The sequence below is a fragment of the Hordeum vulgare genome, chromosome 5H (genome assembly GCF_904849725.1).
Source record: "Hordeum vulgare subsp. vulgare chromosome 5H, MorexV3_pseudomolecules_assembly, whole genome shotgun sequence".
Classification (NCBI taxonomy): Eukaryota; Viridiplantae; Streptophyta; class Magnoliopsida; order Poales; family Poaceae; genus Hordeum; species Hordeum vulgare.
This window is the reverse complement of record NC_058522.1, coordinates 84,307,567-84,328,451: the sequence shown is the minus strand read 5'-3', so window position 1 is coordinate 84,328,451 and position 20,885 is coordinate 84,307,567. Positions and strand designations below refer to the sequence as shown.

The 20,885-nt window shown below is 47.1% G+C and overlaps 2 protein-coding genes across 4 annotated transcripts; one reads left to right on the top strand and one right to left on the bottom strand.

The window, feature by feature from the left end:
* The first annotated feature begins 860 nt into the window (after positions 1 to 860).
* On the top strand, positions 861 to 6,821 carry LOC123397094 (protein FAR1-RELATED SEQUENCE 5-like). 3 transcript variants are annotated; one of them, XM_045091777.1, is made up of 4 exons: positions 861 to 958; positions 2,331 to 2,488; positions 3,913 to 6,022; positions 6,385 to 6,821. In XM_045091777.1, the coding sequence occupies exons 3-4, from the start codon at positions 3,929 to 3,931 to the stop codon at positions 6,430 to 6,432; spliced, it is 2,142 nt and encodes a 713-aa protein (XP_044947712.1). In that variant the 5' UTR covers positions 861 to 958; positions 2,331 to 2,488; positions 3,913 to 3,928; the 3' UTR covers positions 6,433 to 6,821. The 3 variants fall into 3 exon arrangements, with proteins under 3 accessions (XP_044947712.1, XP_044947711.1, XP_044947713.1); XM_045091776.1 differs by having other exon boundaries at positions 861 to 1,303; XM_045091778.1 differs by lacking the exons at positions 861 to 958; positions 2,331 to 2,488 and having other exon boundaries at positions 4,055 to 4,145; positions 4,231 to 6,022.
* A 7,568-nt stretch (positions 6,822 to 14,389) lies between these two features.
* Positions 14,390 to 19,607, bottom strand: LOC123396511 (protein NEN1). Its single transcript, XM_045091427.1, has 6 exons — positions 19,013 to 19,607; positions 18,047 to 18,204; positions 17,798 to 17,844; positions 16,794 to 16,857; positions 15,416 to 16,041; positions 14,390 to 15,332 (listed from the first exon to the last, which is right to left on the bottom strand). The coding sequence occupies exons 1-6, from the start codon at positions 19,338 to 19,340 to the stop codon at positions 15,098 to 15,100; spliced, it is 1,458 nt and encodes a 485-aa protein (XP_044947362.1). The 5' UTR covers positions 19,341 to 19,607; the 3' UTR covers positions 14,390 to 15,097.
* Positions 19,608 to 20,885: the final 1,278 nt, after the last annotated feature.

Below are 20,885 nucleotides of genomic sequence, written 5' to 3'. Positions count from 1 at the left end.
CACTTACTGGTTATGTCAGATCAAGAATTTTGCATTTTGGGTCATTACAATGTGCGTGAAATGATTGCTATCGTAGCATGGTATCTATGGTGGGAAAGACGAAAAATGGTGTATAAGGAGACAACGCAGAATGCACAACAGAGTTCAATGGGGATTCTAGCCCATACGTCAAACTACGTTAATGCATCATCTACAAAGGCTTAAATGAAAAATGGGGGTTGGTCATGTCTCCGCGCGGGGGGGGGGGGGATTGGGGTGTTAACGCTTCTTTCGACCATGACCTTCTTAAGGGCACGATGGGCTGGCTCTAAGAGATGACAAAGGCAGGTTTATCGTTGGAGGAAACGAAAAGATTGACTATTGCGTGGATATTTTAATGACGGAAGCTCTAGCTCTCAAATTTGGTCTAACAGTAGCGTAGAGGGCGAGATGTAATCGTCTCATTATTAACTCGGACAATCTCGAGATGATTGAAACCATGAAGGATGGAAGACAAGCGGCGGGAGCTGCGCCAACAATCTTTGATGATTGTTTTCATTATACGTGTAATTTCATTATTTCAAGATTCGAACATAGTAATAAAGAAGCAAATAAAGTAGCTCATGAACTAGCTAGATTAGCTAAATTTTCTTTGACCTCACATTGGTTTGAGGAATGTTTTTTGTTCTATAAACCCTAGAAAAATTAGTCCGTATTTGCCTCATGCTGTCGGAGACGCTCTGAACTGTCCCATGTAGGTGCGCCGCTCCGCCATTCCCCGCCGCCGCCGCTGGCTCTCGACCTCCATCTGCTCCCCAGCACAGTAGTCCCCGTTCGGCCTCCTCCGCTCTGCTCGCCCCCACCGCCTGCAAACGCCCCCCCCCCCCCCCCCCCCGGCGCTCCGCGAAGGCGACATCGACAGTCCTTAGTCCTTTCTCGGACGTGCTGCCGCCGTGACCTTGATGGTCTCTTTTCCTGGGTTCGTTCACCCCTTTGACTGATGTCATTCCCCATACTGTAACTCTTCTCTTGTCATGGCCAATAGAGATAATAATTCCTGATTCCCCTTACTTGATTTCTACATTTGATAAATAGCTGATGTCTAATTTCACGATTTTAAGGCCTGTTTGGGACTGCTCTGCCCCTTAAAATTCAGCTCTGCTTCAGAAAAGACAAGCCAAACGGGTAGCTTCACGATATGCCGCTCCGCAAAAAAAAAAAGAATCTGGGATATAACTTTAAAGTTTTTATGAAGTTCCTTAGAGGGTGCTTCAAAATACTCTAGAAGCTAGAGTTGGGGGGAAATTACCCACCACTGCCACCAGTAAGTGGATACCCCTTCATTTCTTCCCCCTCAACCAATCAAATAGATTCTTTCCATCAGATTTTCTATTTTTAAAGCTGGAGCTAGATGGAAGCCAAACATTCTTTTAATAGTGCTATAGCTTCTGTATGAAATTGCTTCAAAGTGAATTTGATAAAGTGAAGCTGATTTTGATGAATTGAAGCAGTCCCAAACAGGCCCTTAATATGCTTCCAGTTTTAGAGTTCGCCTGGTTAATTTGTGTAGGCTTCCATGATACACTTACTCTCACATTTTAGTTATGGCAACCAAAAATACCTTTTTAACTTCAGTACTCGATGTGGCATGCTTTACCTTACACAATATCACCAAGTGGCAGTTCAGGAAGGAAGGCTTGACATTTCATTCTTTTGCATCTATGCAATGAAGTGGTGCATAGACTGAATATGAATAATGAATGATGCTTTTGTAGAAGTAAGTGGTCCATACATTGAAGAATTCATGTTAGTAAGCTATTTAGCAGATGTATATGAGCTGGCAATTGTTGTGCTTCAGAATGCTTTGCTATGTGTGATTTTTAGTGTCGTGCTAGCTTTTACTGTTTGTTTCTATCCACCTGTGCATGTAGTCTTGGTAATTGTGCGAAGCTTAATGAGGTAAGGGGCATTAGTAAAGAATGACACACATCCAGTTCTGCTCAGGTATAAATTTTGTCTCCTAGCTTCTGTTATTAGTTTTTCGGTTCCCCTATGAATCGTTTGACTGGTGGTTGTTCCAACAGAAGAGTTAATATTTTTGCTCCATATATCCGCATAAACTTATGTCTTTTATTCACGCAAACAATTTATGATGGTGGTTTGGTTACTAGGCTCGATTGTTTCTTAATATTTCAGTATGGTTTCTTTTGCTGTTACAAGCTTTTGCATGTCCCTCTTAGCCTTTTGCTTTCCTGTATATACTTTGTTTTGGCAGTGAACTACCTAAGAGATAAGGATCCCGACTTTGCTTCAAGCAACCACTATGAATTTAAGAGCTTTCTTGAATGCAGGCCATGGGCATGACAATTGGAACAAGGGACTCTAAGTGTTGAGGGCCACCATGGATGTGATTGCCAGTCTGACTGCTACACACAGCAAACATGTTGGCTGAATAGGTTCAGATTTGAGCAAATCAGTTATAACCTGTATGGTGTTCAGATTTGTTATGGTAAGATTTGAGAAAGAGTTAAATACACTGAAGGTCCTAAAAGTTTCGTCGGGGTGTCACTTTAGTCCTAAATCTTCCAAAATGCATATTTAGGTCCTAATTCTTTAGTAAATGGTTCGCTCGAGGTCCTTTTTTCACAAGTGCTCGCTGACTTGCCCGCATGGCATGTTGACCCATGCCACGTCGACTGAGGGCCCAACCGCCAGGCGAGAAATATACACTGGGGGCCCTAAAAGTTTCTGGACAGTGTAACTTTAGTCCTACTTCTTTCAAAATGCACGTTTAGGTCCTAGTTCTATAGTAAGTGGTTCACCCGAGGTTCTTTTTTGCACAACCGTTCGCTCACCTGCTTGCGTGACGTGTTGACCCATGCCACGTCAACTTAGAGACCGCTGCGGTTGCTCTCTTTTTTACAGAAAAGCCCCCTGTACCCCCCCCCCCCCCCAAACATTCCCCAGCCCCTACCAAATCTCTCTCTCTCTCTCATGCCCACACCGTCGCCATGGCTGGGGCAGCAAGCTCCTCGGTAGGGAAGCGGGTGACGAAGAGGAGCGTTGCAGCATCGCTGGCGGCGCTGCGTCCTCCACAAGCTCCTACCGCCTAACCTCAAATCAGAGCAAGCAGTTTCTCAAACTTAATGAAACAGTGCAAATCGAACTAAATCAATGCCTACAGCTAGTGATTGTGACAGAGTGTAGAGTAAATCACATAGCTACGGGCCGATAGCGGCAAAAAAATAGTTCTTTTTTTTGCAATGTTCCTCATCTGCTAGTGACCCTAAGTTGACGTGGCGTGGGTCAACGCGCAACCAAGCAGGTCAGCGAACGATCGTGCAGAAAAGGACCTCCGGTGAACCACTTACTATAGAAGTAGGACCTAAACGTGCATTTTGAAAGAAGTAGGACTAATTTGACACTGCCCAGAAACTTTTAGGGCCTCCAATGTATATTTCTTGTCAGGCGGTTGGGCCCTCTGTCTACGTGGCATGGGTCAAAATGCCACGCGGGCAGGTCACATTGACCATCCCCTGACAATAGAAGATAGGATACAGAAATATGCACACCCCAGCCTCCCTAAAATCGCATGTAGAGGACGCGGCTATAGCTGGGCATAGCGGAGCGCTCTGTTACATGTAGTGATGAATTGATTTGTGGCTAATGTGCAAATTTTTGGTGTGGAAAGCGTCCGACATTATCATAGAGTTAAATTCTATTTTTGTTCTTATTTTTTGTAATTGAACTAAACTATTGAAGATACTATCCTTATAAAGATCAATCTGTACTTCAATTGCTGTTATTTTGAACTACTATATTTTAAACTCCAGTGGATTTTTTTTTGTTAATCGCTGTATCTTGGCTTGAGATCCTAGCTCTGCCTCCATGTGCAAGTGATGATACATATCATTCTGTGATGGATGTGTGCAGAACTTGATATACACTGATGGAAGCTGCAAGGAGTGAAGGCGATGAGCTGATTGCGGATTATGTTGATTGCCTCATGTCCTTGGACACCAATGCTCGGTCTGTCCAGAACGACAATCTGATTCTCGGAGGTCCGGTCATAGAAGCAGGAATAGCTGCTTCAGTTGGTGGTATTATGGAGCAGGATGCCATGAAAGACTTTGTACCTCCAGAGGATCCTAAAGAGCCATTGCTAGGTATGACATTTGAATCTGATGAAGCAGCAAAGACTTTCTACAATGAGTATGCCAGGCATCTTGGATTTCCCTTCCGTGTTGGTAGGTCTCGCCGTTCGAAAGGTGCAGAGGAGGTTGTCGTCATGAGGAGGTTTGTTTGCTCAAGGGAAGGCATGTACAGAAAGAAGGATCCATCATCAGGTGAGGCTACAAAGAAGCGTGAGAGGATGTCTATGCGGGAAGGTTGCAATGCTATGATGGAGGTGGTCAGAGAATCAAACCATTGGGTTGTTTCCAAGCTTGAAACAGCTCACAATCATAACCTTGGCACCTGTAGTAGAGTTGGGTATCTTCGTGATAGAGGTTTGCTTGATGCCTCCAATAAGATCACTATGATGGGCTCAAACGGGGTGCCCTTTCTGAGGCAGAATGTTCTTGGGGAAGGCGGGGACTCTCAAGGTCTTCTTGATTATTTGAAGAAGATGCAAGCCAATGACCCTGCTTTCTTCCATGCCATACAGGTAGACAAGAATAGCTGCCTAATGAATGTTTTTTGGGCCGATTCTAGAGCTAAACTTGCTTATCAGCATTTTGGGGATGCTGTTACATTTGACACAACATATAAGAAGAACAAGTATATGATGCCCTTTGTTACCTTCTCAGGAGTCAATCATCATCTTCACCGTGTTATGTTTGGATGTGCATTGCTTATGGAAGAGACTGAATGCTCATTTGTTTGGCTATTTGAAACGTGGCTGGCAGCAATGAGTGGGAAGGCACCATGTTCATTAGTTACCGACCAAAATCGGGCCATGAAAGCCGCAATTGGAAAGGTTTTTCCGCATACCTGTCACCGCTTCTGTAAGTGGCTCATTTTGAGTAGAACCAAACAGAAGTTAGCTCATATATACTCAGAGCATCCTACTTTAAGTGATGAGTTAGAAAGCTGTATTATTGAGTCTGAAACGATCAACACATTTGAAACAGTGTGGAGGTCAATCCTTGACACTTATGACTTGAGAAATAATACATGGCTTCAAGCAATTTACAATATCCGCCAAAAATGGGTTCCTTTGTACCTGATGGATACATTCTGTGCAGAAATATCTAAAGCGCAGAAGCTAGAAACCATGAATGATTTCTACAAGAAGTATTTCAGTACAAAGGTGACACTGGAAGTTTTTCTAACCCAATTTGATTTGAGCATAGAAACCCATTATGAGGAAGAAGCAAAAGCAGATATGGACACTTCTTTAAATTTGATGAGGACAAAGACTGCATCACCAATGGAAAAGCAGGCAGCTCGTACCTACACCAAAGCAGTCTTTAGTAAATTTCAGGAGGAATTTACAGAGTCTTTGGCATATATTATTCAGAAAACTAAAGATGACTGCATAAGTGAATACAACATCATGAAAGATGAAAATTCATCAGATACATTCTGTGTGACCTACAATGCTTCCAATAAGATGGCAAAATGTAGTTGCAAATACTTTGAGTTCTCAGGTATTTTATGCCGTCATATTCTTGGAGTATTCATAATCGCTGATCCACATTTACTTCCACCTGATTACTTTTTGAAGCGTTGGACAAGGAAGGCCAGAGATGGTGGTTTATTAGAATACAACTGCAAAAACCATCAAGACGATGTTTGTCAGTCCATTACAAGCCGTTATGATGCTCTATGTGCTGATGCCATCAGATGTGCTGAGAAAGGATCTGGGTCAGAGACAGTGTACAAAGCAGCAAAAGATATCTTACAGAAGGCATATGAAGAGATTATAACTTATGAAAGAAATCCAGCCAGGATATCACAAAGGGATGCTATAAACATCAATGAGGATGTCATGGTTGATGATAGCATGACTGATCAGTCTTTGCCTGATTCCAGACAAAAGGTATGCCTTATTAAATCTTATATTCATGAGAATCATATTCTTAAAGCAGTTAATTATGAGAGTAAAGTTGGTTACTGTTTTTGCTTGGTTGATCAAAATGAGTCCTGGAGTACTTTATGGCTCTATGTCAATTACTAAATGCTATGTAATTCCTAATTTAAATGATTCAAAACAGGAGCTGGACCATATTTAGAACTTTTTGAGATGAACATAGTTTTACTCGTTGATGCTGTCATTTTTTTCTTTTCCGCTGACTGAAACTATGAGATGAAAAGAAATGTTATTTCCCATTTACATTTATCCAAAGTTGTCTAATCAGTGGGAAGCTATGCAACGACATTGCATTTTGTTTGCCTTTTCAGGTGACTAATCTGCTTGGCCAGTTTCTTGGTTCCTCTTGGTCTCCCTAAATGTATTTCTATTTACTGCTGGGGATTGCAGTTATCCACATTGATACGCTGTTAATTAGTTTGGTGGAGAATAGCATCTGACCCTCTCAAGATGAAAAGTGCTCCTGTGGATGGTAAATGAAAATGATCATTAGCAAAGAATTGTTGCTGCAGCAATATGATTTGAATTTGACTCAGAAGAGCCTCTCAGATTGTCAACATTCTTCTTGCCTAGGAGACTCGTGTGAAGATTATGGCTGGTGGCACTGTTCAAACTAGGTAAGCAGTAAGAATTAAGCCAGTGTAGCCCGTGGCAATACAATGCTACTCGTGTCTATTGCATAGTTTTTGCATTGTTTTTTTTTCCTTTGATACTTTGGCTTGTAAGAACTTTGTGGCGGATTCTTTAATGGAAATCAACAGGGGAGGCCCGTTGTCTAAAAAAAAACATTGTTTTGTATGGCTACATCACATGCATGGAGTTAATATGGAGGTGAAAACTATGCTATATATTTGCAGAGAGTGCTATTACCACTACTAAATGGATGCAATTAGCCTCATATTATCATTTCATTTGGCTAGTTGCTGAACACATTCACCAGCATAACGCAACATTACTAAACAGTCAATGCAATTCTCTCTTGTTCTCTTCATCAACTTTGAATTTGGTATCGATAGCTCACCACGTTATAGACCGTTTCTTAGGCAGGACTGGTGATATCAGATTCCCATAGTAATCTGAAGAAACTAGAGAGAATGTAAGTTACCTCTCTGAGAATAGCTGTGGTGTGTGACTTGAACTATGCAACATGGATACTGTATTGCTTTGTGCATGTGTGCTTGCAGAAACAGTACTTGCAATTTATGAGAGTCAAGAAGTAAGAATCTTTTATTTGAAAAAAGAATCTATGCTTAGTTTAAACTCAGTTAATAACAAATATTATAGCTGATTCCTGATATTATATAATCATGGGGTTTGTTCTCTTTGTGGATTCTGGTCCTGCATAGCATGACGGTGGTGCAACGAGGACTACATTACATAATGTACATGCATCATGGCAACATCATGCTTAACTGTTGAGCAAATACTGACGGGCATGGCAAAAGCATGCCACTCACAACTCCTGAATGGCCACCACATAGTTTTTGCATGGATACATCTCATGCATGAAGTTAACAGGAAGGTGAAAACAATGCTTTATATTTGTATAGTGCCATGACCACTGCTCCATGAATGCAAGTAGCCTCATATTATCATTTCATTTGAGGGATGTGTGAGATAGACTCATATTTAGTAGCTGGAATATTGGAGGGAAACAAAGATCTAGGTAGAGCATCCATGCATTTTATGCATTGGGAGAAGCTACAGAAACAGAGTTACACCTCTTAACTCAGCTAGACATTCCACCATGGGAGGATCTAATATGGTGGTCTCAGGGTGGCGGAACCTAGTTGTGATGGGTGTTGGCGTCCATCGGGGAAGGATGAAGATGAGCTCTTCACTCTTCTCCAATGGCACTGCATCGCCATTTTGCTGCGCCGGTTCTCACCAGTGTTCACATTGCTTCTTTTGAGCACGTCGTCTCCCATGCACATATGCTTGGTTCACATTGTCCTCTTGAGCCTGCTGCCTCCATACAAGTATGGCTGGTTCACACAGTCCACTTGAGCCTGAGGCACTCTGTGATATGTTTGAGGAAACAGAAACCTCTGTTTGATAGCACAATATGGTTGTACCTAGTACCGTTATTTATTTATTTATATATTTTAAATGTGGATCTATGTTTTGTTGTGGAAAAGTTCCTGATGAAACAAACTCCCAGGAGGCTTCTACGTGGGACTCCCAGCCGGTGTAGCTCCTGCCTTGGCGGGCAAGCTATACCTGCATGCAGCGGCGCCCACGCCCACGCCCAGGCATGCAGCCGCGTCTACTCCCTGCATGCAGGACCGGCTCCTTCCACGACGCCTCATCCCGATCGCCAGGGATCTCAAATCCTCGCCCACGCTACTCTCCTGCGAGGACCGGCTCTCTAGCGATCAGTTAGGATAGATAAGTCCTACCGCATGTATATATACTACTGCCTGTTGATTGAATAAAAGCGTGGATCAACATATCTCTCTCTCTACTCTTACATGGTATCAGTTACTCTCTGATCTTCTCCTCGCTTCCGCTCTCTGCTGCCGGCATGGCCTCTCCTCGCTCCCCTCACTCCCCTCTCTCCGACGACCTCAACCCGTTCGCCGTCCTCGAACCCGCCTCCGCCGCCAGCATCCGCCTCATCCACATCCAGGACCACGTTCCCGTTGTGCTCGACCTCCACACACCCTCCTTCTCCACCTGGCGTACCTACTTCTCGTTGACGTTCCGCGAATTCCAGATTCGGGATCACGTCGACGGCTCGGTCGACGCTCGCACCATGCACGACGACGCCAACTGGATGGGGATTGACGCCACCATCAAGTGGCTCTACCGCACCATCAGCACCGAGGTTCTGTCTCACGTCATCCGCGGCGACGACTCGGCTCTCGGCGTCTGGACGTCCATCTACCAGCTCTTCCTCGACAACCAACTCCAGCGCCAAGTCCTTCTCACCACGGAGTTCTACAATCTCTCCCAGGAGGGCATGGGGCTCTTCGACTACTGCCTTCGCCTCAAGGTCCTCGTCGACGAGCTCCGCGACGTCGGCGCCCCCGTCTCCGACACCACCATGCTCACGAACCTCATCCGTGGGCTCGGATCGGACTACGCCAACGCCGCCTCCAACCTCAACCTCCTCACCGAACCGACGTTCGCTCGCGCCGTCAACTATCTGCGCCTCGAGGAACGGCGGATGCGCCAGTCTACCCTACAGCGCTCCCAGGCCGCCCTCGCCGCGCGCACCACTCCCCCGGCGGCGCCGTCTCCTACGCCCGGCTCCTCTCCGTCCGGCCACGCTCGCAAGAAGAAGAGGGGCCCTGACGGCCGCCCCCGTGCCGCCGGCACCGCTCCTGCCGGGCGCCCTGCTGCCTCTCCTGAACCTGCGCCTGCGCCTTGGTTCGGCGGGGTCAACCCGTGGACTGGGGTAGTCCATGCATGGGCTCTTCCTCCCACCCGTGCCCCGCACCCGGGCATACTGGGCTCACGTCCAGCCAGCCACCAGGCGCTGCTGGCCGCACCCGGCGGCTACCCCTCGCCGCCCCCCACCACCTGGCCGCCAGCGCTTCCGGCGCATTGGCTCGGTCACTCCGGCGCTCCGTCTGCTTTGCCGGATCCCGCCCTCCTGGCGGCCCTGCACCAGGCCCCCTCGCCGGCCACCTACTCCGGCAACGGCGACTGGTTCATGGACACCGGCGCGTCCTCTCACATGGCTTCCCACCTCGGTATCCTTTCTCACTCTCAACCCTTTCCTACCTCCACCCGCATCGTGGTCGGGGATGGCTCCTCTCTCCCCATCACCCACCGCGGTGCTCTCTCCCTCCCCTCTGACTCTCCTATCAAACTTTATGACGTGCTTGTCTCTCCTCATCTCATTACTAATCTCGTCTCCGTTCGTGCTCTTACTCGCCAAAATTCCGTTTTCGTTGAATTTGACCCCTTTGGTTTCTCCATTAAGGACCTGCAGACCAAGACGGTGCTTCTCCGATGTGATAGCCCCGGCGATCTCTACCCGCTCCGGCCGTCGCTCCCCAACCGTGCTCTTGTCGCCCTTCTCGCCGGCGTTGACCTCTGGCATGCTCGGCTCGGGCACCCCGGCACCTCCACCATGGATCGCCTTCTTCGTTGTGGCTCCTTTATTTGTAATAAACGTGCTCCCCACTCTTGTTCTGCTTGTCGCTTGGGCAAGAGCACCCGCCTTCCCTTTTCTTCCTCTACTCATGTCTCTAGTTTTTCCTTTGAATTGTTACACTGTGATGTATGGACCTCTCCGATCATCAGCAACTCCGGGTTTCAATACTATCTGGTTCTTCTTGATGACTTTTCACACTTTGTCTGGACGTTCCCCCTTCGCACCAAATCGGACGTGCTTTCTACGCTTACCTCCTTCTTTGCGTTTGTCCGTACACAGTTTTCCCGCCCCATTCTCGGTCTTCAAACCGACAACGGGCGCGAATTCGACAACCACGGTGTGCATTCTCTGCTCCCCGCCCACGGCGCCATACTCCGCCTCACCTGCCCCTATACATCCCAGCAGAATGGGCGTGCTGAGCGCGTTCTTCGCACACTCAACGACGCGGTCCGCGCTCTCCTCCTACACGCTGCCGTTCCCAACCGCTACTGGCCTGAGGCTCTCAACACCGCCACCCACACTCTCAACATCCGCCCCTGCCGCACTCGCGGCAACTTCACTCCCCACCACCTCTTCTTCGGTCACCCTCCCTCCTATGACAACCTCCGGGTCTTCAGCTGCCTCTGCTACCCCAATCTCCTTGCCACCGCCCCGCACAAGCTTGCTCCCCGATCCGTTCCCTGCGTCTTCTTCGGCTACCCTCCCAACACCAAGGGCTTCCGTTGCTTCGACCCGGCTTCTGGGCACGTCTTCATCTCTCGCCATGTGCACTTTGACGAGTCCGTTTTTCCGTTTCAGCAGGCTCTCGTTTCGTCCTCGGCGCCTGCACCCTCGTCGCCTGCACCTCGGCGCTCTTCGGTGCTTCTACTCCCAGCACCCCTGGCCGCCCCCGCGCGCGCACGTCTCCTCCCGTGCATGCAGCTGCCGCCTCTCCTCACGTGGCTTCGTCCGCTCCACCGCATGCAGACGCCGCCGCCTCGACCCCGCATGTGGCGTCTCCATCGCCAGCTGGTGGTGCGGCCCAGTCTACTCCACCCTCTGGGTCGCCCGCTTCGGCCGCCACTCCCTCCACTACGGCTCCAGCGCCGGCGGCCTCTTCCTCGCCTTCTCCAGGGGCGGTCGCCCCGCCCCCTGCACCGACAGGCGTCGTCACCCGCGCCCGCGCCGGGGTTCGTCGTCCCAGCCAGCGGTACTCCTCCGCCGAGTACGTCTGCGCCGCCACCACCGCCCCTCCTTCGCCGGTTCCTCCGTCCGTCCACTCGGCGCTCCGGGACCCCCACTGGCGCGCCGCCATGCAGGAGGAATACGATGCGCTTCTCCGGAACCGCACCTGGCAGCTCGTTCCACTCCCGCCTCGTGCCCACATCATCAGCGGCCGGTGGGTTTTTCGGCATAAGCTCCGCCCTGACGGCTCTCTGGACCGCTACAAGGCTCGCTGGGTCGTCCGGGGCTTTCGACAACGTGCGGGGCTCGACTTCACCGACACCTTCGCCCCCGTTGTGAAACCCGGCACGATTCGCTGCGTCCTCCAGCTCGCCGTCTCACGCCGGTGGGGCGTCCACCAGCTTGACGTCTCCAACGCGTTTCTCCATGGACACCTGACGGAGCAGGTGTTTTATCAGCAGCCGGCCGGCTTCGTCGACTCCGCCCGCCCTAATGATGTCTGCCTGCTCTCTCGCTCCCTCTACGGGCTCAAACAGGCCCCTCGCGCCTGGTACCAACGCATCACCGCGTTCCTGGTCGGCATCGGCTTCGTCATCGCCAGGTCCGACGCGTCGCTGTTCGTCTACCGCCGCGGCGACGCCATGGCTTACCTCTTGCTGTACGTCGACGACATTGTCCTCACCGCCTCCACCGATGCTCTCCTTCGTCATCTCGTCGGGCTCCTTCAGCGCGAGTTTGCCTTGAAAGATCTCGGGCCTCTCCACTACTTCCTTGGCGTGGAGGTCGCGCGCCGCTCCGACGGCTTTTTCCTCTGCCAGCGGAAATATGCTCTCGAGCTCCTGGAGCGCGCTGGCATGTCCGACTGCAAGACGGCGTCTACACCCATCGACACCACCGGCAAGGTCTCCGGGCAGGCCGGCGTGCCCTTCTCCGACGCCTCCTTTTATCGCAGCATCGTCGGCGCTCTCCAATACTTGACGCTGACCCGTCCAGACCTTCAGTATGTCGTCCAGCAGGTCTGTCTTCATATGCATGCCTCGCGCGACGTGCACTGTACCTTGGTGAAGCGGATCCTTCACTATATCCGCGGCTCCCCTTCGCTCGGCCTCACTCTCACCGCCTCCTCGTCGCTCGACCTCGTGGCCTACTCTGACGCTGACTGGGCCGGCTGCCCGGACACTCGTCGCTCTACCTCCGGCTACTGCATCTACATGGGGCCTTCGTTGGTATCGTGGTCGTCTAAACGACATCCCACGGTGTCTCGCTCTAGCGCGGAGGCCGAATATCGCGTCGTCGCCAATGCCGTCGCCGAGTGCTCCTGGCTCCGACAACTCCTCACCGAGCTCCACTGTGGTGTCGCCAAAGCAACGGTGGTCTACTGCGACAATGTCTCGGCGGTGTACCTCTCCGCCAACCTTGTTCATCATCGTCGCACCAAGCACATCGAGCTCGACATCCACTTCGTCCGCGAGAAGGTGGCACTCGGGCATGTTCGCGTTCTTCATGTTCCGACGGCGCAACAGTTCGCCGACGTTATGACCAAGGGCCTTCCACCGACGGTGTTCCGGGAGTTTCGCTCCGGCCTCTGCATCTCCGACGGCGAGGCATCGACTGCCGGGGGGGGGGGGGGGGGGGGGGGTGAAACAAACTCCCAGGAGGCTTCTACGTGGGACTCCCAGCCGGTGTAGCTCCTGCCTTGGCGGGCAAGCTATACCTGCATGCAGCGGCGCCCACGCCCACGCCTAGGCATGCAGCCGCGTCTACTCCCTGCATGCAGGACCGGCTCCTTCCACGACGCCTCACCCCGATCGCCAGGGATCTCAAATCCTCACGCTACTCTCCTGCGAGGACCGGCTCTCTAGCGATCAGTTAGGATAGATAAGTCCTACCGCATGTATATATACTACTGCCTGTTGATTGAATAAAAGCGTGGATCAACATCTCTCTCTCTACTCTTACAGTTCCACCCTTTGGCACCTTTGTGCTCTATAAGCACAGGTCGGTTCTCCATGGAATGTTTAGTGAACAAACCACACCTCTGGTGTACTTTCAATGCGTGTATGCTCACAAAATCACAAGTCAGTAGGCAGAAATCAGTAGACCTGCTGAAATTCCGTCTTCTCGTTATCTGGTACACCATGCATACTTGCAAGCGGTGCACGGCCAATTCAACTCAGGGAGCAGATTTACGCTGACTGTTGCTTGCCCATTTTTGCATCTGCATCATCATCAGCAACAATAACAATGACATTTACATGCAAAGACAGACGTTTTGTCCCTTGGCATCCAAGTTGTTATCGATCAGCAACAATAACAACGACATTTACATGCAAAGACAGACGTTTTGTCCCTTGGCATCCAAGTTGCTATCTCTTCATACCGCAGACGCCTTCTCATTCGAGAGGTTGCCATCATCAAGCTATCCCTTCGGGTCGAAGCACTAAATGAAAAGGACCGGGAAGCACGACGGCATTTGAACCATAGGAATCCAGGAGGAAAAAAGATGATTCAAGGGATACGGGATCCAGTTAATAGAACTTTTTGGATGTATCATGGTGTGCAAATTGCAAACGGAAATGGAACTGTAACCCTACTGGTGCTTTGGTGCGTACCATGGAAAGAAAACAAACTCAACAAGTTTGAAGCTATGGTTCTTAGTTTAAGTGTTGTACACTCGGGATTTCTTTTATCTAAAGAGACACCAAAGCGTCAAACCAATGATTTTTTTTTTTAGTTTTAAGTGTGCTGGAAGTACCACCAACGTCCAACTATCCAACCAATGGCAGATTTGGTTGGTCCTTAGCACAAACAGTTTTGTAGATACACACAACTAATATGTTCCATATTCTGTAGCTGCCAGCCTTTTATCACCAGGATATTCAGAGTTGAACTGAAACACTCGGAATGGTCAAATGCAACATATTTACCTTTTCTCAACCATGAACTCGCACTACATGATAATGCTGATCGGGATCATCACACTTATTTACTAAATATACACGTGCAATGTTTTGAAGAAGAAAATCTTTAAACTTCTGCTAAATATATAAATCTATACATGATCTTTCCATTAACAAATGAACACATATCCTGTTAGAATCAATTACAACATCTGGATCCGTAGTTCAACATCAGCATCCGCTAGACTGCTACTGGTCAGATCTTATTCACACTCACATGTTAATAAATACAGCAAAGCCATTAATTAAATTAGTGCAAGAGTTATCATCACACTTATTTACTAAATATACACGTGCAATGTTTTGGAGAAGAAAATCTTTGAACTTCTGCTAAATATATAAATCTATACATGATCTTTCCATTAACAAATGAACACATATCCTGTTAGAATCAATTACAACATCTGGATCCGTAGTTCAACATCAGCATCCGTTAGACTGCTACTGGTCAGATCTTATTCACACTCACATGTTAATAAATACAGCAAAGCCATTAATTAAATTAGTGCAAGAGTTATCATCACACTTATTTACTAAATATACACGTGCAATGTTTTGGAGAAGAAAATCTTTAAACTTCTGCTAAATATATAAATCTATACATGATCTTTCCATTAACAAATGAACACATATCCTGTTAGAATCAATTACAACATCTGGATCCGTAGTTCAACATCAGCATCCGCTAGACTGCTACTGGTCAGATCTTATTCACACTCACATGTTAATAAATACATCAAAGCCATTAATTAAATTAGTGCAAGAGTTAGCTTCTAGCACTGGTATAGACTGGTGCTATTTGGAGTGTACAACCAGCCTCTTTGCAACCAACCGGATGCCAGCATTTTGCTGATAGTCATATATTTCCAGTGAGAAGAACGCATCCAGCCTGTTCCCCCGAACAAACAGGGAGTCCAGTTCCGCAGCATCCACCTTGCTAAAAGCAAGCTTCTGAATGTTACCGCTCGGGCCTTTCTGGTATATATCTGTCGAGTAGGGCGGAGCATCGCTGCTGGCAGTGGTAGGGATGCTGCAGAAGTATTTCAACATTACAAATCAGACAAGTGAGGCAGCAAATCAGAGAACAGAGATGGAAAGGGGAATAGGGCTCACTTGAGGCGAACGGTTGGACGATTCACATAACCGTACTTCTTTATCAGGGGCCTCCACTCAGAAGTGGTACCAGAATCTTGCAAAAATCTCTGGGCCTGATTATCACAGAATTCTAGAACCTTACTTAGATTCTCGGGGATATCAACCAACATGTTAAACTTTTGACGACCTGCAGTGTCTAGGAACTTTGTACCGACTCCAAACTGGATATTCAAGCCCGCACAGCAGAGGTGTAGCAGACTATCTTTGTGCTTGATCAATGTTCTTCGATTAAATTGGTAAGAAGGGGAAGCAGAAATCTTGATGCACTCAGTTGATACATCATCTGGCTCGAGGAACCCACTGAAACTCACATCCATCTGCACAAAAGCATCTAATTTCATCTCCTCAACGTGGGATATCAAGTCACTAGATCCCCCGTTCGTTGCAAGATCAACTGATTCTTGATTATCTTGATCTGTTGTTAAGCCGTCGACTTGAGAAACAATACGTTGTCGTTTTGAAGAATCAGGTGACATGTTTGCTTCAAGCTTCTTCACCTCAGGAGAAGTAGCTCCATCAGTTTTGCTTCTTGTAATTGTACCCACAAGGTTCTCAACAATAAGCACTTCCGGAAGACTTGCCTCCTGTTAGCGGAATATCAGGATTTTGTCAATTGATTATCTTGAAACGTCGAATAGATTAATGGAGTCTAGAAACATGTCATAATGATACGATGCTTCATTGGTTCTTTATTCCCCTAGTTAGTATTCCCTCTGTCCAATCACATGGCACATACGTATTGCGAGCTTCAACTTTGACCATCAATTTGACCAACAAAACGTGTGTTATATGTCACAAAAAGTATACCATCCAATTCGTACTAAAATGTAATTTCAAATGGTGCAGTTTTTTTGTAAAATATAATTACTATATTATTGGTGAAAAGATGGTCAAAGTTTAATCACGGGAAACAAGCGCGCCATTTAAATAGGGATGGAGGGGGCACTATTTCTGCCAGTACTTCAAGATCTCGAAATTCAATGCGAGTTAGCAGAGCCCAGCTATTACAATCTGTACTAGGATGTTTTTCTTTGTTTTGCAAAAAAGTAACAGCTACAATTATCAAAACAGGGAACATATTAAGAAAATGAAAGATGTGTTATAAGTTGATGATGCTCCTGCCGCTGGTACAAGGCCTATATTGCAATAGTTAAATCTCAACAGCCCATTAAAGCTACTCCAAATGACCAATGCATGAGAAAATGATAGGAAAAAACCACCATAGTAATTTCAGGGAAACAAAAGTAGCAGAAGGTAACCATCCAGAAACTATATTAAAAAATGATTAAATGTTTCATGAAGGTCGTCTGAATAATAGGCAGTGAAGCAAACATACCAGGAACAACACTGTAGCACAATATTTGAGAACTTCAAGGTTCATCCTGACATCATCCAGGCTCCTGGAGATAGATTGCAAAGCAAGTTAGTACAAGATCATTCAATGCAGTTTCATGTAAGAAATACAAAATCACAGCAAATAATAATATCAAGTTGTAACTATTAATTGGTAGTTAATGATTTTCCTTGCAGAAGGGAATGCAAATATAACTTAATACAAAACTGAGCAAAAGTTGGGCACAATCATGAACGCACTGAGCAACAGATGTAATTCACGTCAACCAGATGGTTGTTCGCAACAATCAATTTGTACTAAGAGTAACAATGGATGGGCTGGGCGACATATAATTGTGACATTTCTTGAACTCCGCATGCTATACTTATAAAGAAGAATCATGTAAATAGTCTTTGCCGTTTAGGGATACTGATTTTCAGATGAGGCACCTAAGATGGGATGGGGCAAAGTTCAGGTTGGATTAGATCTGGGTATACTAAGTGACATGATGTTGCCAAGACATATAATGGGCTGGACTACATATAGTCGTGACATCTCTTCTTCTCAGCATGATATATCTGTAAAGAATAATCATCATGGGTCATCTAATAGTTTAGGAGATACTAATTTTCAGACAAGCATCTAAGATGGTAATGGACAAAATCAGGGGTGGATTGGATCTAGGTATCCTAAGTTACATCATGCTGCAAGACATGTTAGATAGGTAGGAAGTCAAATGAAGGATTGTGCAACAAAAATTTCATGTATCACACTACCCTGACATCACAAGTAGCAGCATGCAAGACATACTAATCTGAGCAACATGACAAGTGAACGAACAATGGATAGAAACCTAACAAGGCATGTTCCAGGAAGTGAAGTGAAGTGATACTAAGTGTGTGTGTGTGTGTGTATAGTGGGCAAATGTGACAATTAGACCTAGATGTTGCAACAAAGCATTCCGAATTCAGACAAAATTGTAACTTCTGGATTAACATAACATCTACCTGTGCTTTTGCCTCCCTAGACCAAAGTAATTTGCCAAGCTTGCCATCTGTAGATACAGTAGACAAGATAAGAACATCTGAATATTCCTTGTCACAATAAGGAACTGTCAACTGTTTATTTTGCTGGAAATGTCATATGTTTTTCATCTCAAGTGAAAACTCAACTGTCCATATGATTCACCGTTATGTAAGTCAAAAATCTCCTTTTACAAACTATAAGTGACTCTACATCAACACAAGCTTGTGTACCTTCATGTCTCCTGCTCTCCTCCCAAACCGCTGGGTAAGCAGAGGCAGTGTGTCGATCATCCCCTTCGGCTCTGGAGGTGGCCGGCCAATCTCGATGAATGCTTCCCTTATTCTTGGTACATCAAACCTCACAATGTTGTGCCCGGCCCAAACCCTCCCTGTACGGAATTGGTAAGATTGTTGTCGTGAGAACTTTCACAGTAAACAACTTAAAAAAGCAGACATTCAGGTTCAGAGCTAAGCAAAGATGATGCTTCTAACTTCCTCCTGTGTGGATTTCCTTTATGTACTCCCTCCGTCCGGAAATACTTGTCCTAAAAATGGATGAATCTAGACTTATTTTAGTTATAGATACATCCATTATATCCATTTTTAGGACAAGTATTTCCGGACGGAGGGAGTATGATCCTACAACAATTATACCGAAAAAAAGACCACACAATGTTTTCACCGACGTTCCATCTCCTGAGAATAAGCACACATTTCTACCGACAACCTTGCATCTAAGAAAGGTTACAGAGGTCTTCAGTTACAAGCCATATGCAACAAGAACTACAACCTCATTCACTAGTCATAAATTAAAGAACGGTCCCACTGCATAAGAAGCCATCATTGCTAACCCGCTCCTGCAACACTCCACAAATTCACATACACACACTACTGTAGAGGCCTATTGCCATGAAAGCACGCTGATGGTGTCGTCTTTCCAGAAGTCCTACAGGGAGAACTGCGCGTAGTAAACAGGAAGGCCAACCATTCATTCAGAGATTGGGTGAGGAAATTCAGATAGGCTCATTTCTTTTAGTGGGGAGCATGGCTACTGCTGCTGCTGTTTTTAATGTTGTTGGACTTACTAATGATCAGTAGGAGTATTAATTAGGAATAACTCCTTGGCGTGTAGTAGGGAGAACCAGCTCCCGGTGTTGAAACAAAACAAGGAAAAACTAGATGGCGCGGGGCGCTCACCGTGCAGGAGGTCGTAGGCCTTGTCGGCGACGTCGCGGAAGCACGGCGCGGCGGCGACGGCGTCGCGCGTGATGCCGTTGCAGCGCATGGAGGCGGCGGAGACGACGCCGAGGTCGGCGGGGCGCACGAGCGTGGCGTAGCAGGCGACCTCGACGAGACGGCGCGGGCACACCAGGATAGCCCCGAACTCGAGCAGCGCGTAGCCCTGCCCGGCCCGCTGCGGCACCGACGTCTCCAGGTCGAAGAAGGCGATCTCGGCGCCCCCCGCCTGCGCCGCCGCCGTCGACCCCTCCTCCACCCCAGCTGCAGCCACAGACGCCGTCGCCATTTGGGACCTTTCGGTAGATGCCAAGGGAAGGAAGGGGCAGGTGGTTGATGGAGGCGGGCTCAGGTGGGCAAGCGCTGGATAAATAGGAGGCGGCGGCGGCAGCGCAGGCGAGGGCTTGCGTGGGTGGTGGGGATGGAAGGGAGGTGGCGTGACGGGAGCGGCGGCGATGAGGAGGAGAGGTGTTGGGCGAAGAAATGCCGCGGTGGCGGTGCCGTGGAGGTGGGGGACGGGAATACGGGATAGGAGTTCGGGTTGGATTTGGGTTTGCTCAAGCAAAACCGAAGTCTTGCTGCCTTTATTTTTCTTTTTTTTAGGAAACTCTATAAATCAACCGTTGATCTCTTCCTCGCGTAAATCGCCTTTTCCTCTCGACATGTGTCTCCTGTGGCCTGCCGGGTCATACTAGCCTGATGCAGTATCTCTAGCATTGTGATGAAGCTTTCAATGAAAGCACCATCGAGCTTTTTTGCCGCTCATTGTTGCTGCCAACCGATACGACAGGACACCGATACGACAGGACGCTTAACCACGGCCGCTGGTGCTATGATGCGACAATTGGTCCAATCATGTTGCGATGCAACCTTGTTGGCATGCTTGTATCGTGATGCACCTTGTTTGTGTAGTCGGTGCTACAAGTTGCCGGCGCATGGGCTGCAATGAAGCGTTCGTCGGTGGCTCCCCATGCTCTATCTCGACTTGCCATTCATCGAACCATAAGTTCTGAGATGTTTAAGTCTATCTCGACTTACAAGTCAACTTATGAAGTTTGGACTAAACTTAAAGATTTATATGGTGGGTCCAATCTTGATGAAGACGATATTATGATGAAGGAGTTGATGTATGAGCTCTTCACTCTTTTCGATCATAAAGAGTCCACCACTACTTCTATATCCGATTGCTTGCACACCTCAGCATCTTTAATCTCACAAGGTAATGACATGGTGAGTGAAGAAATATATGTTGATGAAAATGTCATAGCCTCTATGGACACGAGCATATCTAGCACCACACACAGTGTAAATTATTGTGCTGATAGGTCATGCATTTCACCTAAAGATCCCTCGACAAATGTCTGTGGTGATATGACTGCTTTCCCGTGTCCTCTTGATCAAAATATCTTGTTTCTCCCTAGTTGCTCTATGACTAATCATTTAGGGGAAATCAAAAAATATGAAGTACTTTTGACTAATGAAGAATCTGATTCACCAAAAGAATCATCATCAACTCCTCCAGTTCACATGTGCCTCATGAGGTATCATCTTCCCTGTGCAATAACGATGATATTTGCGATAAGGATGATGATGATGACTTGACTGAAAATATCTATGTGATCAGTAAAATTCTTCACAAAGCTAAAAATATCGCTCTTCAAAGATTCCAGGATGTTCTTGCTTACTTTGAAAATTGTAATGATTCACTTAATCATGAACAAGCTAAACGTGAACAACTTGAACATGAACTTGAGAAGAGTCATCAAGCATGTAGAGACTTAAGATCTTCAAAAGAAGAGATTGAAGTTGCTCATGATAAACTTAAAAAGGATTT